Raw genomic sequence first — 18,468 nt, forward strand, 5'->3', positions numbered from 1 at the left:
GTGATAAAAGATACAAGTCTTGTATTAAGTCCTGCAAACATAAAAAGCTATGTCATCATGACATTACAAGGTCTGGAATATCTACATATGAACTGGATTCTTCACAGGGTAAGTTATGCCCTTGTTCCAAACTTCTAGTAAATCCATGACTGCATGTGCACATCAATAATATCCTTGCAATGCCAAGGAGGGAAGAGCAGTACTCCATATAGTTGGGTATATGGAAAGGCTCTGCCCGAAAAGGGAGCCTATTGGCATACCACCAAAATTTAAAATTTTTATTATTTAAGGGTGCCAAAAATAGAATGTCAACTGGAATTCGAAGGCTAGCGGCAATGAAATCAAGTAAATTAGAAAGGGCAGAGATTGTAATGCAAAGATTAGCTTTACTTCTGGAAACATATGAGACCTTGGCTTATCATTCGGGTATAAAAAAAAAGGTACAGCTTTGTTTTATGTATAATATGAAACAGATAGCATTCCTGTCAGGAAAAGTTGGAATGTTTAAGGGTAAGGAGTTGAATCTCAGGGTGGAGCCCGGGACTGTGAGCACAACAGGTGACAATCTGTAGTTTCTGCACCACTTTTTTTTTTTGATGATTAATGATAAAGGTGTGCTGAAGATTGGAAGTCCTTTTGGAAATCCAACTAAGGTTTATACACATCAAGTGGTGACAAGGTGGGAACAACATTCTATTTGTGGTCTATGTTGAAAACTTCAATTGGTGAAGAGTTGATAGCATCATAGTTAATTGAGGGACTGGTTATGAAACCTTGCCATGACAACAATGGTACTTAACAAATGTCGGAAGGGCCGCGACTGTACACAATCCTTTTTTTTAACGTTCACACCACGTTTGAATATCTTAACAGGAAGGGCTCTATTGGTCAGTTGCTCCAACACACAATCTATTGTCTATTGTGGTTTGTGCAGGATCAAGGCCAAAAATGCTAACAAAAATGTACAATGTATAACAAAGAGGTTTGTCATTGCCTTTTATCAACTATGATAGTATGAATGCTTCATGTTGAAATTCAGGTCAATTGTCCTTTTTGCTGAGTTTAACCCCAAATTAATTTTTAGTGAAGTTTTAATGCTGCAAAGTTACCATTTGCTCGCAATCCAGATGTTAGGACTCATTTTTATAAACTTTCTGTTTGTTAATGTATAGGTGGTATCGGCCTCCAGAACTGTTATTTGGAGCAAGGATACATGGTACAGGTGTTGATATGTGGGCTGTTGGATGTATCTTAGCTGAACTTCTCCCTCGGGTACGTAACATTCATCACATCAATACTTTACTTCTATCTTGGTCAGTATGTGACTTTTCTGTATCCTTGATTATTCACTGCCTTCAGTGTTAGCTAACTTAAGATATTTAGATTGTTGTCTCATTTGTCTCATTTTTATTAAGGTTCCATTCTTACCTGGCAGCTCTGATTTAGATCAACTAAGCAAAATATTTGAAACTCTTGGTACGCCATCTGAGGAATCATGGCCGGTGAGTAATTACTTCAAAATATAGAAATCGCTGCTCAAAAACCCAATCTGCTCTGCACACAGCTCATTCCAACATATTTACACTTGCATCTTGTTCCTTGTTGTCTAATGATAATGCATGATTATAGGACGAACTGAAAGAGGTTTTCTCTTTGTTGGATGAATAATGTAGCAGTTATGTAGCTATATTTTCAGTTAAAGGATCCTGGCCAGTGTGCGGCCTTATTAAAAGAGCTTCCTTATTATAGGAAATGAACACTCGATCAAACTAACACGAATTTTAAGAGTTCACTTTAATTTCATCTTTTGGAGGTTTTTTTTTCAGCTGTGACCTCAAAAAAATGGACTGTTAATTTCCGAGACAATTTCTATTATTTTACGGCAAAGATTTTTATTCCTTGGTGGCGGCAATTCAAAAATTCAAATTCAGTCTCTTTATTTAGAATCTGTATAGATAGTCAGTTCAATCATTTTCTGCCAAACTGTCTTTCTTACTGGACATTTCCCATCATTCTGCATTAGACATTCTTCCTGGTTAGAACACAAGACCCACACAACCATGAATTGCCTTTTATTTTGATACTTTCGCCACTTTTTTTCGCGTTTGTTTCCTTTTTTCAAACTATCTTCCCCTTTTGACTTGCGTTTATATAATAATATAAATAATATGTTCGTCTAAATTCAATACTGACCATTAGCCTTTAGTGGTAGTTTTGAATCGTTTTGCGATTCAATGATCCTGGGTCTTGTACCATTAGCTGAAGTATGGAGAATGAAAATTCAAAAATATGCATGTATACCCAGTAGTTTATTATCCTTAGGTAAATGGGACCTGGAAGCTAGAGGCTACGCTCCTTTTAGTCAGGAACAAGGAAGCTAGCCTCCCTTGCAGGCGCTTTCTTTGGCTCGTCACGCAATCCAAGGTGAGGGAGGAGAGATTGCGTGACGAGCCAAAAGAGCGTCCGCGCGGTAACGAAACAAACAAAAACAGCAGTTCCTAATTCACAAAATACTGACTCAGCACTTGCGCGCGTTATACACTGAAACTTTTCATTGCTACCAAAACCTTTGGGATTTGTTGCAGCTTTTGGTTAGAAAGCTGAGTGAATATAAAACTGCGTCGAGGTTTGTCTGAGAAAACAAACTCAACGTCAAGATTCTGCGAAAATTCAGTGGCGAATTTGGCTCCTGTAATAGGATGGTTGATAGGGTAAAGAGGAATAGAGACAATAGGACGACTTATTCGAATTCCTGAGTTTAAAGTTAACGAAATTTGTGCAATTGAAACTGAAGCACCCTAGACTAAATGGCACGGAATCACGTAAACAAGCTATGGTTTGTGGCGTTCCTCAGAGTAGTTCGCTTGGGCCCTTGCTGTTTCTTATCTACATCAATGATATTCCCAACTGCTCTGAAAAACTTTCCTTTAGAATTTTTGCAGATGACACTTATATTTTTGCCTTGTCTTCCAATGCTGCCCAGCTGGAAACCCTAATTAACCAAGAGCTCACGAAAGTGAAGGAACCGTGTGACATAAATAGACTGTCAATAAATTTTAAGAAAACAAACTACATGATTATTAAATCCGCTAAAAAGAAAATGGCTTATTCATTCAAAGTTAAAATGCCAAACAAAGATGGTTCTGAATATACATTGGAAAAAAAAATTACATAAAATAGCTAGGACTATTAATTGATGACACAATTTCATGGAAATACCACATGTCTTTCATATGCTCTAGAGTCTTTGGAAATACAGGAATTTTCCTCAAGTTAAGGCACTATCTTCCTCTAAAGCAACTCAGACAATTATATTATAACTTGATATATCCATATCTATCATATACTACTACTTGCTTGGGGCAGCGCTTATGCATCGCATTTGAAGAAAATCCAAGTCAAGCAAAATCATATTATCCGCCTTACGTTCTTTGCTCCTTTGTACGGTGAAAATACAGATAGTGCCCTTCCGTTAATTACTTAACTTATTAGACCTACTCACAGTAAAGAACGTTTTTTCACTACGTTTACTTCAGTTCTCCCACCAGTGGCATAAAAACCAGCTCCCTACCATCTTCGATAACCACTTTCGGTACGTCAGTGATGTTCATACTTATAATACTAGATATGCTTTAAAAGCTAACTTCTATAAAGCACGTTTCAGGACTAATATTGGAAAAAACAACGTTATCGGCACTATCAGTCGATCACTTGCTAAAACTTCCCCAAGATCTCAAAGATCTCAGTATTTCAAACTTCCCTAGAAAAGCTAAACAGTACCTACCATCGAAGCAAAAATAATGTCCTAGCTAGTCAAATTCATCAGTCTGATTTATTTATTATAACAGTAAGTGCATGAACAGTGCGTGTGTCGTTTGTGAGTGTGTGTGTTGAATATGTATATAGATGTTTACATTTAAAATGCTTCTTTACAAGGCTAGTGTCTAACTTAGTAAACTATATGGTTAGGCGCTAGGCGTTTCCACATTAGATATTTATGTTTAGTTATCCGTATTAATGTTATTTTTTGAAACTTTAAATTAACTAAATATTCATATATCTAATCTTAAAAGGAAATGTGAAATAAAAGTAGTAGTGGATTTTAAAATAAATCACCCTGAACTCGAAACCGAAGCAGTCGGAAATCGAAACTCGGAAAACGAAATACCAACCCTGAATACGTAAAGATTACCAAAATAGGGATTAAGAATGGGATATTTTAAGGATTTTAACTGAATTATATGGTTTAAACACTATGGAATAGTTACGTCATCTGTGGCAAGTTATAGGACTTCCTTTGATGTTCTACTGCGGTTTATTAGGTCAATTAGTTTATTCCGAGCACCGTGTGTTGGGGTTCAATTCACCAGCAACTAAGGTATGCAAAACGGTTTTCTCTGACTAAAAAGGTTAAACATAGGAGCATTTAATTATTAAATATATTTATAATAGCACAATGTTAACGGACCAAATCAGGAAATGTGCGCGCGTTGTCAGCAAGGGCTTGACAAAGTTAGCGCGTTTAAGATAACTTACTTAGTTTCGTTAACATAGATTTTGACTGTCTATTTAACTGAGTGTTTAATGCTTAAGGAGGAGAGTTGGAAACTTTTCGGCAAGCGAAGTGGGTGATATATCCTTTTGCCCTCATTCCAAATTTTAATTTCTCTCTAGCCTGACAGTCTAATTAATTACCGCCCAAAGTCTCATTTGAAGTCGACGCCAAAATCTGAAATCTGAGCACTTCAACTGTTTTCTTACTCAGAAAATCGCCAGCGTTGATGCCAGTGATCTGCTAGTAACAGTTTTATACTCCTGTTTTTCTTGAAGCCGCAATACTCGATGTATTTATATTTCTAAGTTTGTCAGTGTCATTCAGGTTGTTTGATAAAATACAGACTTTGTCTCCACTTACGTACAACAAATAAAGGAACACATCGTTTTATGTCAAGTAAGTAGGTTTATTTTGGAGCTGCCTGCAGAGAACCAAGCCGTTCAATATGTAGATGATCGACATTTAACACCATAATTAATATCATTCCCCGGTGAAAGTTTCAAAATTTGCTGCGGTGTTGAACGGAACACCTAACTTGAGATCACTGTGCGTTTGGTTTACAGAAAGGCCACCTCGTTCGCCATCAATTTCTTTCTCGTGGAAGTGTGTTGGTCGGCTAAAAACGCCAAGAAGTAAAAAATTCCAAGCGAGTTATTCTCGATAAATTGACAAACATGTATAAATTGGGCGGTGCCTTCAACTAGATAAGTAGGAATTGATAAATAAGGTGCTGGAACGTGAAAAGAAACCCCAACGTTTCAAGCTAGTATGTTTGCACCCTGAAGAAGACAGTAAAGTCGAAATGTCGGATTTGTCCCGTCGCTGAGCGCTTTATTTATCGACTTCTTCTTATTATGAACGCCACTCCTCCTTTTTATTTGTAGCCCACAGTGTCCAAGTTGCCATCATTCCAAAAGATGTTGAAAAACATCGTTACGATGGCGGAGTTAGATTTCAGCGTCACAAAAACACGGGAACACTCGTGAAAACGGAAGCAGGCAATGAAATCGAAAATTGTTTTGTTGTTGTTTTGTGAAATAGTTGAGTCGTTTGGCCGGTAGAAAATGAAACCTTTATAAATGAAAAAAAAAAACCTCTTATTGAGTACCCTTGTTCCTGGGTAGGAAGAGAAACGACCATGTTTTGTCTTTCTTTTTAATGAGTCAGAGCATAAAATAAGCTTGTCCTACAGGCTAGTGTTTTGGTCGGAAACCAGGCCTTACAGACGGAAACACAATCTTCATGAAATTTTCATTTGAAACCTCAATTTCACTGTTAAATGTTCCAGAAAACATATACAGTCAAACCTGTATTAAGCGGACCCCATATTAAGCGGACACCCTCTATTAGGCGGACATCAGCACTAGTCCCATTTTTTCTGCCCCATATTTACTGTAAAAGGAACCTGTATTGAACGGACATCTCTATTAAGCGGACGCGGACACCTTAAACTTGACTTTTATGGTGATTTCTATTGTTAAAAACCTGTATTAAACGGACACTGCAAAAAGGATAAATGTTTTTTGTCCACGTTTTAACAGATCGGTCGGTTAACTTTGCCGACAAGCGAGCTCTGGGCTCACATCTTTGTAGAATTAACTCCAGCAAAGCAAGTACACGTGAATAGCGACTCGGGTGAAGAGCATGAACTAGACTCAAAAGAGCCTGCCTTTAAATCTGACCGTGAGGCTTTAAATTTGACAGATATGTTACTGGAGTATTCTCGCTATCATAGAAGGGACGACCTTTCACTGACCATCAGTAAAGTTAATGAGTTACTTCAAATAAGAAGGCTTTAGAAACTGAAGCAGCCATGCACGAACTTAATGCTTTGTTTTGTATTTTTCGCATATAGTTTACTGTTGTGGTCTACTTATACAAAATATTCTCTTCAGCTTACTGCCAAACAACAGAAACGCAAAATTTTATTTATTCCACATTGTTTGTACAGAACTTTTTTTTCATTAAATGAACCTTTACATAATTCGATGAATAAAGATACTGTTACGCTTTACATCTTCAAATATTAACAGGAAATGATCACATATACTTGCCATTGCTTATGGAAATACGGCATTCCACAGTTATCGTATAATTTCACGAGAATGGTGTTTGGCTCTTTCAAGGCTTTTTAATGCTGAGGAATAGTAATATGACCATTTCAAGACGAATTCTAAGGGAACCTGTTTTCAGCGGAGAACCTGTATTAAGCGGACGCTTGGAAGGCTCCCGAGGGTGTCCGCTTAATACAGGTTTGATTGTAACAATATAATTAACAATGAAAACAGGAAAAGGCTCGATGAATGATAATTTTACAGCCATCACATTTTGCGCGGAAACCGCTGTTAAGTATCAAGTATGTGTATGATCATCGAGAATTAGAAGACGAAGATGTGGCCTCATCTTGAGCGCTAAACGGAAGCGATGGAAATTCTTCACGCACAATGCAACGTGACAAGCTGAAACAACGTTACATCCTGTTTTTATTCCGCCAAGAAATAAATTGCCATCGTACTTTGAAACTGTTGTACGTTGTACGTAATATTGCTGACAAACACTTGACCTAACGATGTGTGTCCAGGCATAGTTTATTGTCTAAGTTACAGTTACATTTTGTAAGCTGAGTATACCTATTAAATATTTGATCTCCCAGCATCCATGGCAAACATTGAAAGCAAAGCCAAAACTAAAAGTGACGTCACACCAGTTGGTGAGGAGACTTTGGATTTTGATGATGACACTTCGAAAGGTGAGGATTCCTGCTATTATTGTAGCAGAAGTCGTTTTAAGACTGGAAAACCGCTCTGCTTTACGTTAAGAAGCTTTTATAGACACACGACTTTAACGTAGGATAAATTTGATAGAGTACAGTTTTTCAATTCCATTTATCATAAGTTTTTATAATTATTGTTGTCTGCGATTTTATATATATTTTCTATTCCGTTTGCATATGAAAAGCGCACTTGATCATATTATTTGGAAAGTTGCGCTATATAAATTTTACAGTTACACTTATAAGCTGAGTATACTGATTAAATTGAAATATTTGATCTTCCAGCATCCATGGCAAGCACTGAAAACAAAGCCAAAATTGAAAATGTTGTCAAACCAGTTGGTGAGGAGACTTGGAAGTGTGATGATGACACTTTGAAAGGTGAGGATTCATGTTTTTCTCTTACCAGAAGTCGTTTTTAGACTGGAAAACTGGTCTATGTTAATCTTCACAGTTGAAAGAGAACTGAGTTTTAATCTTAGAGCACTGATTAAATATTCGATTGAATTTTCCAGCATCCATAGCAAACAGTAAAAACAAACCCAAACCTGGAGGTGACGTCACGCCAACTGATAAGGAGACTTTGTATTTTGATGATGACACTTTGAAAGGTGAGGATTCATGTTATCCTCTTACCAGAATTCTTTGTTTGACAGGAAAACTGTTCAATGTTAATCTTCACAGTTGTAAGAGAACTAAGTTAAGTGCATGGATGAAGAGATAGCAAACGCCTCTTAACTATAAACCCTACCCTATCCTCCCCTAAGTGTAGAACCGTCAGATTGGTAAGAAACTTTCTCTGGTGTTTTTTTTTTATGTTTTTTTTGTTGTTGTTGTTGTTTGCTTGTGTGTTTGTTTTTTAATGGTTTGTTTGTTGGTTTTTCTTCATATCTTTATTTATCTATTTATTATGGGATAAAAGTGTGTACTCATAGTTAGTTATAACTCGTAATTCTTCTTGGATATTGCTGTGTAACTTGCAATGCTGTTTGTAATGATAAGGTTTGACTGGATACTGCAGTGAAATTTAACGGTTCTTCTCAATACTGGAATGTTTGTCTTTGTCCAGTATCTAACTTACAGTTGACAATAAGTCCATGTATCACTGATTATTTAAGCTAAACCTAAAAGTATTCGTTTTCCCAGCATCCATGGCAAGCAGCGAAGTCAAAGCCAAACCTGGAAGTGACGTCACACCAGTTGGTGAGGATACTTTAGATTTTGATGATGACACTTTGAAAGGTGAAGATTAATTTTATTCTCTTACCAGAAGTCGTTGGACTGAAAAACAGTTTAATGTTAATCTTCACTCCTGAAAGAGATGTGCGTTCAGTCCATTGATACAGCAAACTCCTCCGTAGATTCGCCAAAACTAGTTAAAAACTCTTTCTGGATTTCGGTGTTGTGTGTTGTTTGCTGTTTTTATTTGCATGATTGCTTGTTTGTTTGTTTGATTGATCTTGTAACGTTTTATCATTTTCTGTTTTCCTTTTTATTTATTTCTAACACTTGTTCATTTAACGTCCACGCAAACATTGAGGCTTCAAGCTCTCAGTCAATGGGTAAAACAAATCCAGTCCCGGGTTTTGATCAGCCGACACCGCCGCTTGAGTACTGATTAAGTATTTGATTGCATATCGCAGCATCTCTAGCAAGCAGTGAAAGCGAAGCCATACCAGAAAGTAACGTCACACCAGCTGGTGAGGAGACTGTGGATTTTGATAATGACACTTCGAAAGGTGAGGATTCATGCTATTATCGTAGCAAAAGTCGTTTTAAGACTGAAACACCGTTCTGCTTTACGTTAAGAAGCTTTTATAGACACACGACTTTAACGTAGCATATATTTGATGGAGTACAGTTTTTCAATTTCATTTACCATAAGTCTTTATAATTATTGTTGTCTGCGATTTTATATATATTTTCTATTCCGTTTGCATATGAAAAGCGCACATGATCATCTAATTTGGAAAGTTGCGCTATATAAATTTTACCGTTACACTTATAAGCTGAGTATACTGATTAAATGTAAATATTTGATCTTCCAGCATCCATGACAAGCACTGAAAACAAAGCCAAAACTGAAAATGTTGTCAAACCAGTTGGTGAGGAGACTTGGAAGTGTGATGATGACACTTTGAAAGGTGAGGATTCATGTTTTTCTCTTACCAGAAGTCGTTTTTAGACTGGAAAACTGGTCTATGTTAATCTTCACAGTTGAAAGAGAACTGAGTTTTAATCTTAGAGCACTGATTAAATATTCGATTGAATTTCCCAGCATCCATAGCAAACAGTAAAAACAAACCCAAACCTGGAAGTGACGTCACGCCAACTGATAAGGAGACTTTGTATTTTGATGATGACACTTTGAAAGGTGAGGATTCATGTTATCCTCTTACCAAAATTCTTTGTTTGACAGGAAAACTGTTCAATGTTAATCTTCACAGTTGTAAGAGAACTAAGTTAAGTGCATGGATGAAGAGATAGCAAACGCCTCTTAACTGTAAACCCTACCCTCTCCTCCCCTAAGTGTAGAACCGTCAGATTGGTTAGAAACTTTCTCTGGTGTTTTTTTTAATGTTTTTTTTGTTGTTGTTGCTGTTTGCTTGTGTGTTTGTTTTTTAATGGTTTGTTTGTTGGTTTTTCTTCATATCTTTATTTATCTATTTATTATGGGATAAAAGTGTGTACTCATAGTTAGTTATAACTCGTAATTCTTCTTGGATATTGCTGTGTAACTTGCAATGCTGTTTGTAATGACAAGGTTTGAGTGGATACTGCAGTGAAATTTAACGGTTCTTCTCAATACTGGAATGTTTGTCTTTGTCCAGTATCTAACTTACAGTTGACAATAAGTCCATGTATCACTGATTATTTAAGCTAAACCTAAAAGTATTCGTTTTCCCAGCATCCATGGCAAGCAGCGAAGTCAAAGCCAAACCTGGAAGTGACGTCACACCAGTTGGTGAGGATACTTTGGATTTTGATGATGACAATTTGAAAGGTGAAGATTAATTTTATTCTCTTACCAGAAGTCGTTGGACTGAAAAACAGTTTAATGTTAATCTTCACTCTTGAAAGAGATGTGCGTTCAGTCCATTGATACAGCAAACTCCTCCGTAGATTCGCCAAAACTAGTTAAAAACTCTTTCGGGATTTCGGTGTTGTGTGTTGTTTGCTGTTTTTATTTGCATGATTGCTTGTTTGTTTGTTTGATTGATCTTGTAACGTTTTATCATTTTCTGTTTTCCTTTTTATTTATTTCTAACACTTGTTCATTTAACGTCCACGCAAACATTGAGGCTTCAAGCTCTCAGTCAATGGGTAAAACAAATCCAGTCCCGGGTTTTGATCAGCCGCCACCGCCGCTTGAGTACTGATTAAGTATTTGATTGCATATCGCAGCATCTCTAGCAAGCAGTGAAAGCGAAGCCATACCAGAAAGTAACGTCACACCAGCTGGTGAGGAGACTGTGGATTTTGATAATGACACTTCGAAAGGTGAGGATTCATGCTATTATCGTAGCAAAAGTCGTTTTAAGACTGAAACAGCGTTCTGCTTTACGTTAAGAAGCTTTTATAGACACACGACTTTAACGTAGCATATATTTGATGGAGTACAGTTTTTCAATTTCATTTATCATAAGTTTTTATAATTATTGTTGTCTGCGATTTTATATATATTTTCTATTCCGTTTGCATATGAAAAGCGCACATGATCATCTAATTTGGAAAGTTGCGCTATATAAATTTTACCGTTACACTTATAAGCTGAGTATACTGATTAAATGTAAATATTTGATCTTCCAGCATCCATGACAAGCACTGATAACAAAGCCAAAACTGAAAATGTTGTCAAACCAGTTGGTGAGGAGACTTGGAAGTGTGATGATGACACTTTGAAAGGTGAGGATTCATGTTTTTCTCTTACCAGAAGTCGTTTTTAGACTGGAAAACTGGTCTATGTTAATCTTCACAGTTAAAAGAGAACTGAATTTTTATATAAGAGTACTGATTAAATATTCGATTGCATTTTCCAGCATCCATAGCAAACAGTAAAAGCAAAGCCAAAGCTGAAAGTGACGTCACACCAACTGATAAGGAGACTTTGAATTTTGATGACGACACTTCGAAAGGTGAGGATTCATGTTATTCTCTTACCAGAATTCGTTGTTAGACTGGAAATCTGTTCAATGTTAATCTTCACAGTTGTAGGAGAACTGAGTTAAGTGCATGGATGAAGAAATAGCAAACGCCTCTGAACTGTAAACCCTACCCTCTCCTCCCCTAAGTGTAGAGCCGCCAGATTGGCTAGAAACTTTCTGGATTTTTGTTTTGTTTGTTTGTTGTTGTTGTTGTTTGCTTGTATGTTTGTTTTTTAATGGTTTGTTTGTTGATTTTTCTTTATTTCTTTATTTATTTGTCTATTATGGGATGCGAAGTGTGTACTTAGTTATAGTTAGTGATAATTCGAAGAATAGCGAAGTTTCGAGTTAGTAATGCTCTTCGTAATGACAAGGTTTGAGTGGACACTGCAGTGAAATTTAACAGTTCTTTTCAGTACTGGAATGTTTGTCTTTGTCCAGTATCTAACTTACAGTTGACAATAAGTCCATGTATCACTGATTATTAAACCTAAAAGTATTCGTTTTCCCAGCATCCATGGCAAGCAGCGAAGTCAAAGCCAAACTTGGAAGTGACGTCACACCAGTTGGTGAGGATACTTTGGATTTTGATGATGACACTTTGAGAGGTAGAGTCACGTCACTTACATGCCCTGTCATCAGTAACATTAAATGTTGCAAAAACGTTGAGTGCACAGAAGATAGCTAATGGAAAATGGTGTAGCAAAGGCCTCCTTTTCCTTACTTATTAACACCCTCCTTGTCCTCTTTAACCCTATAGTGTGGTTTTTTTTAACACCACCCTCCCCCCCCCCCTCCTTGCAATATAGGCCCCTTACCTCCCCATTATTAGTATCGTCTCTTTACATTAGGTTATACAATTTGGGGCTCAAATAAAAGTTGACCGTTGTTCAGGTTACTGCAGGGTCACTGTCACGGAAGTTTCTCTTGTTTTGGTCGAAACTACTTAAATATTTGACAAGGAACCTTTTCTCTAACATCAAATTGCTCTTAGAGCACCAAGAATAAAATATGAACTGATTTCTCCTGCGAAGAACTAACTATAATCAGTTTTTTTCTCCAAATACGCTGGAAGAACTTGAAAAAATTGGCCAATTTTTTCAAGTTTCAATCCATTTCAATCTTGGCCATTAATGGCCAATGATAACTAACACTAGTTTCTGTGTAGTAGTGTGGTTACAGTAAGCAAAACTGAATCATTATTTTAACGACTCTGTCGATGCAAATGTGTTTGTTGGCCATTTAAAGTAACATCACAAATAGGTGATACTGCCCCTTTAAAATATGTATGCTGAAAAATAGTATAGGGAATGTATACACACAATTCGCCATGACCTTACAGACAAATCACTTAACTTAATAACGAACAAAAAAGCACTGAAGAAAATATACCAACGAGTAAGCGACAACAAAACACAACGGCTCAAAACAACTGGACAAAACCACACACAGCGTGACAAACACAGTACTCCCAAGCCGGTGTCAAAGATCTTTTCATCAAAGTTAATAGCCCAATTTCGATATATCGAAATTGGGCTATTGAGGGACTGGTTATGAAACCTTGCCATGTTAACAATGGTGTTGCAATTTATGTTGGAAGGGCTGCGACCGTGCACAATCCTTTCTTTTAACTTTCATACCACAGTTGAATATCTTACTATTGGTGATTTGCTCCAACGCATTTCAAAATCTATTGTGGCTTTTGCACAGTCAACGCTAAAAATGCTTACAAAATATACAACACTAAAATGAAGTAGTTTGACGGGCTACATACGGGCTTAACCATTGCCTTTTATTAACTATGTTTTAATTTTCTTCATTTCAGCAATAGCAGAGGTTTATAAGAATGAAGGTAATGATGAATACGGGAAGAGAAATTTCCGCAACGCCGTCAACTTTTACACGGAAGGAATTCAAGTGAACTTCAAGGATGAAGAACTAAAAGCCAAACTGTATTGCAACAGGGCGGCAGCGCTTTTTCGTTTAGGTGAGATGTTTCATTTCAATTTATTTATTTATTCAGCATTTATTTAGTTACAGTATTAGCACAACTGAGTTGTAAAAATGAATAGCACCGTACCTGAATTCGTTTCCAGACGCTCTTTCGCTCGTTCTCGAAAACATTTTTTGCGCCGATTTTAGCCGGTTTTATTACGTCCTGCACCAACTAGCTTTCCTCGCGTCTCAGAGAACGCAGAGGTCTGGCAAGCTGCTTCAGCCTGAGGGTAAATAAATTTATTTATCTATTTATATTTTTTAGGGAATTATCGGGATTCACTAAGTGATGCGAAAGTTGCCACTAAATTACAACCATCTTATGTCAAAGCAATCATTAGAGGTAAGATGTCTTAAAATTCTAGACAAAAGAAAAAGAAAGTAACGAGTTAACTGCAAAAATGTACCGCGACGATATCTACCATACAATCTTTAAAGTGACGGCTATCAACAATGTTTTGCAAAATATAACTTAATATATACATCATGACTCTTTTACACCAGGTGGGCCAACGAGCTGTGACTTTATACAATATCCATCCTTTTTTTAGAACTGGTTTTCTGTATCAGTGTGTATTACACGATGTATTATTGTGAAAGATGCTACCTTGTATATTTGCGATTTTATATGTTTAAAAGCTTCTAAGGCGCAAATATCTATATAAATATATTCAAATGCGCCATCCTAATAATAATAACAATAAAAAAAAAAGAAACTTATGGCTAAAATTAAGAAATAGTCCAAAGTAAAAATGCCTTTTTTGAAAAGGTGATTCTTCGGCTTTCTCTTAAAAGTATTAATAGAAGCGGATTCCCTGATATGTCTCGGTAGAGCATTCTATTACTTAGGTGCGGCGAACACAAAGGCCCTCAACTGAAAGAACAGTGTATTGCTGCACATCGCCAGTCAATGATTGAACAGAAACATGTTATTTTCTTTGAACCTCCCTACTTTTATCACACGTCGTGCAGATGTCTTACATTGCGCATGGCATAAACCCCATGACTACAATTAACTTATTTATTGTATGAAGTGTTCGCGTCGTCTCTGTGTCCATATTAAGCGGGTTTCATCATTTAATAAACTATATCCTCTTATTGCGAAGACTAAGCGGCTGTTCATAAAGTGGTGTTTAAGGTTGCGTTCGATTGACCGTATTCCAGAATAAGAATAAGCGAAATAGCTGTTAGATTTCTCTTTAAAGTAAATTTGGGAAGACATTTCTGCAAACTTTCGCTGACACATGATAATTTAAGAGCGATTTTGTATTTTAGTAACTCCAAAAACCTCTTGAGGAATTTATTGAAATTATTGTATGTATTCCTATTCCGGAATAGGGTCAATCGAACGCACCCTAGCTGTATTGCAAAATGGCGATCCTTTTTCATCATCCTCTACTCTCATTATCATGATACATGTGCGCAAACATAGAATCTAAATTTTGAAGTAAACTAACTTGACTTAAAAATAAATCAAGTTATCATATATGTTTTTTAGGAGCAAGTGCTTATGTGGAGCTGAATCTGTTTGAAGAAGCGATCACGTGGTGTGATCAAGGATTAGCAGTATCCTTTGGTTCTTTCATGTTAAGTTTAAAATACGAGCAGCAGTGTTTTATCGGGTTTTAGACCCGATAAAATACGTGCTGCAAGTTTTTGAACGGCTTCAAAAACATCCCTGGAAAAGCGTGTGTCAGGAGAGTTCATAACAATGATGCTTTTGTGAACGTTGGAGAGTAGTATACCAGAAAAACATTAAACACTGCATACTAATAAGGAGGTGGTTTTATTGGGTTTTAAAACCACTGCACGTGATGTTTTATCGACGAGTTTGATTGGTCAATGGGCTTATGAATTATTACGGAGTTTTTGAGTGCAGCATAAACATTCCCGGATGTAATAAGGCAGTGCTGAATTACTTGTATGTCCCCACACAAAACGCGTCTTGCCCCCCCCCCCCCTCCTGCAAAAAATAAATAAATAAATAAATAAATAAATAAATAAATAAATAAATAAATAAATAAATGACATGATTAGCATTCCTACGTATTTATACTGCCACAGTGTAAAACATAGGATGCTCTGCAACTCATTTCCTCCCCAAGCAGAGAAAACTCGTCTCGGACGGAATTTCGTCTCACAAAAACCCGACTAGTGTGAATTTAAAGGACGGTTAACCAAGTTAGTTTTCCGAGAAAGCTTCGACGCGATATTAGTTTTTATCCCCTAGAAACACTTGAGGGATCTCTCGGTCCAGTCCAAGGACACAGAGAAATTTAGGACAGATTTTCGTTGCTGACGAGTTCCTCGTCCAACTTTTTCGTCGGTTTGGCCGGGAAAGTTAGACGGATAAATTGAGACAGGAAGCTCGTCACACGCCGGATTCACATTTGACGAGTTTTCCGTCTTGTGATGAGTTTCCCGTCAGTGACAGATTAACACAATTTGACAAGTGAAAGAAAGTTTTAGTATATATGTATATGCCTTATTATAATAATTTCATCGGGCATTGCGGCCTATTTTGCGGGCTAAAATGAAGAATTCAGCGGGCTAAAATATATTTTAGCCCGCTGCTCTGAGCCAATAAGAAAGAAGAAAATAACGTAGCCAGCCAATCAGAACTGGAAGCCATTCAACTGTTCGCGCTGTTTTCTTGTTTGTTTGACTAGAAGCGCTGCCATCTGCAAAGAGATTGTTTTGAGCTACAAAAATGATGGAAAACCTAACGAAGAAGCAAATTCTCAGTCGTCTGAGCTAAATGAAGAAGACTTGAATACAGAAACTCGTGGGCGGTGGTGGAAATAATGCCTGTAGTAGCTCCACCGCCGGAGGCGAGGTGAATGTAACTTGTCTTCTTTAAGCGGAACCAGCTCAGTTAAGCAATTGCACCATTAATTTTTACAGTCGTAAGAGACTATTCTGTTATTTTCCTTTTGAAAACGTAGAAGCAAAGATTCTTTTGACAAAATTTGCAGTGTTCTGCCAAAGTTTTACGTTTTTGTGACAACGAAAGCTTTTGTACAATAAAATAAACGCCGACGCGATTCCGGCAGCGTTCACAGAAGATATCGCGATCGCTTACTGTACTGTCTTTGATTCCTTTTGTGAATGCCCTCTGAAATTATTATAATAGTAATAGAGTTGATGTTCTTGGGCGTAAATATGTTTTTGGCCCTTCTCAGAACTCATTTGAGCCTGAGTCGGGCCAAAAACATATTTACGCCCGCGAACATCTGATTGCAGCAGTTGAAAAAGAAAACAAGAGAACCACTTTAATGTACGCCATTTTTTACCCCTACTTTTACCGCAAAAAACCGTTTCAAAGACCATGTCAGGTAATAATCGAGTATCGTTGTACTCGAGAACCCTGAGGTCCAAAGAAATACACCGCCAGCTTCGTTGTAATTCTACAAACATAGACCTGTGCCTTTAATCCCGTTCGGGCGCTGAAAGCCGATTCGCACTAGAGATCTGGGAGACCCTCAAACGTTCAAGTTTTTCGATGAATTATGGCAAAAGCAGCCGATCAGGTGCAACTAAAAATTGTGATTATAACGTCTCATCCAATTTACCTGCTTTCTTTACAATGTAACAACCTTAACTTTGAAAAGATTGACAAAGAAAATGCGACACTGTTGGAACTCAGAAGCAGGTCTCGAAAGGTATTGTTATTTACTTTATATTAATGACTATTTTCTTAGAAATAGATTTTGTGATAAAAATACACACTAAAAGGTTTTGACCTCTCCGAGGCCATTTTCAAGTACGAGTAAAAAATAGAAACCTTGGCATAAATATATTACAAACAGTTAAAAATCGGTAAGAATGTCATGAACGCTAAAATGTGATAAAACATGTCAATAATAAGTATTTATAAAGTTTAAAAAGGACATGAAACAATGAAGTAATAATGAGGCTTGCTAAGAACTGGTCTAAACAAATAATTTAGCGCGGATAGAATCGCATTGTTTGTTTAGTGATGGTTTCAGTTCTTTGATAAAAAGCATTTCAAAAATAAGACAATCGAGTTTGTTTTGACCCTTTCTTAAAATTTTAAAACTTCGCGCAATGTCATTTGGGGCCATGTTGTGCTGCTCCCTCAGGTGGTTTCCGATTGCCGATTCCTTATGCTCCTCAATTTGCTGGTGAAGGTGTCGGCACGTCAGACATCTCACGTCGGCATCGCACAGGCCACCCTGCAAATGATACACAGCCCATTGTTGATTTACAAGGGGTGGCTTGTCTTCCCTCACTTTTATTTTATCCTTGATCTTCCGACTTGTGTACACCGGGCTGATATCCACTAAGGTCTCCAAGTTGTCTGCGCACTGCGTTTGCAGATTTCTAATTTTTGAACGGTAGCACTATTCTGATTGGGGCTTCTTGCTTCTCTGGTACTTGTTGTTGGGTACGTGAATCCTCAGATACTTTTGAATCAATTAATTAGCGGATGGTAGAGATCACAAGTTTGTCTGGGTAGCGCAGTCGGGAAAAGATGTCTTTGAGGCGTTCACATTTCTGATGAAAAAGCTTCCACGTAGATGAGAGCTTAAATACACGGTTGAGCATGGTATTCAGCAATGACTGTTAATATCTACTGTTCACTTGGCCATAGTAATGTAACAGTAGCCCAGTGTCCGTTGGTTTCCTGTACACCTTCGTGTCTAGCTGGCATCAATTCCTGACTACATCCATTCTCAAAAAGGGGAGTCAGCCGTTTTCTTCAAGCTCCATTGTAAAATCGATAGAAGAATGACTGTTGTTCAATGTCATTAGGAACTTAGAGGCTGTTTCAAAATCAGGCATTGCGCTAAGCGTATCATCTACATAGCGTTTGTAAAAGGCAGGCATCTTGTTTTCGGTTTCTAGCTGTTTCTCGATGTTACACATGAATGCGTTAGCCATGAGAGATCCCAGTGGCGAGCCCATAGCAACACCATCCACCTGTTCGTATAGATTTCATTCGAATTGAAAAAGCTGATTTTTGGTTGCAATTCTCA

The 18,468-nt window shown here is 37.3% G+C and overlaps 3 protein-coding genes, 1 long non-coding RNA gene and 1 pseudogene across 4 annotated transcripts in view; 3 read left to right on the plus strand and 2 right to left on the minus strand.

The window, feature by feature from the left end:
• The window catches only part of LOC146464221 (uncharacterized), a 119,911-nt gene that overhangs the window by 63,396 nt on the left and 38,047 nt on the right, over window positions 1–18,468 (minus strand). The gene's annotated exons all lie outside the window — the stretch shown is intronic.
• LOC146464224 (uncharacterized) overlaps window positions 1–18,468 on the plus strand; it is a 50,309-nt gene that overhangs the window by 28,705 nt on the left and 3,136 nt on the right. Inside the window, exons 6-10 of the mRNA XM_085130034.1 lie at window positions 8,475–8,570; window positions 13,299–13,460; window positions 13,734–13,811; window positions 14,967–15,034; window positions 17,080–17,130. Coding sequence (XP_084986160.1) covers window positions 8,475–8,570; window positions 13,299–13,460; window positions 13,734–13,811; window positions 14,967–15,034; window positions 17,080–17,130 — 455 coding nt within the window. The remainder of the gene's footprint in view (window positions 1–8,474; window positions 8,571–13,298; window positions 13,461–13,733; window positions 13,812–14,966; window positions 15,035–17,079; window positions 17,131–18,468) is intronic.
• On the plus strand, window positions 754–1,502 carry LOC146464227 (uncharacterized). Its single transcript, XM_085130049.1, has 3 exons — window positions 754–982; window positions 1,173–1,272; window positions 1,436–1,502. Exons 1-3 carry the CDS (start codon window positions 780–782, stop codon window positions 1,439–1,441), a joined length of 309 nt encoding a protein of 102 aa, XP_084986175.1. The 5' UTR covers window positions 754–779; the 3' UTR covers window positions 1,442–1,502.
• LOC146464228 (uncharacterized) lies at window positions 8,858–11,961 on the plus strand. Its single transcript, XM_085130036.1, has 6 exons — window positions 8,858–9,067; window positions 9,377–9,472; window positions 9,607–9,702; window positions 10,237–10,332; window positions 10,734–10,829; window positions 11,915–11,961. Exons 2-6 carry the CDS (start codon window positions 9,382–9,384, stop codon window positions 11,959–11,961), a joined length of 426 nt encoding a protein of 141 aa, XP_084986162.1. The 5' UTR covers window positions 8,858–9,067; window positions 9,377–9,381.
• Window positions 17,215–18,458, minus strand: LOC146464229 (uncharacterized; annotated as a pseudogene).

Source organism: Pavona decussata, unplaced genomic scaffold (assembly GCF_977016875.1).
Source record: "Pavona decussata unplaced genomic scaffold, jaPavDecu1.1 SCAFFOLD_167, whole genome shotgun sequence".
NCBI lineage: Eukaryota > Metazoa > Cnidaria > Anthozoa > Scleractinia > Agariciidae > Pavona > Pavona decussata.

What these genes read in the sequence shown, in the direction of transcription:
- LOC146464227 (XM_085130049.1), top strand. Translation starts at nt 780, where the DNA reads ATGACAACAATGGTACTTAACAAATGTCGGAAGGGCCGCGACTGTACA. An exon ending in GTACAATGTATAACAAAGAG is followed by an intron (nt 983 to 1,172) that starts GTTTGTCATTGC and finishes GTTAATGTATAG; the next exon opens with GTGGTATCGGCCTCCAGAAC.
- LOC146464228 (XM_085130036.1), top strand. Translation starts at nt 9,382, where the DNA reads ATGACAAGCACTGAAAACAAAGCCAAAACTGAAAATGTTGTCAAACCA. An exon ending in TGATGATGACACTTTGAAAG is followed by an intron (nt 9,473 to 9,606) that starts GTGAGGATTCAT and finishes TGAATTTCCCAG; the next exon opens with CATCCATAGCAAACAGTAAA. An exon ending in TGATAATGACACTTCGAAAG is followed by an intron (nt 10,830 to 11,914) that starts GTGAGGATTCAT and finishes GTCTTTGTCCAG; the next exon opens with TATCTAACTTACAGTTGACA.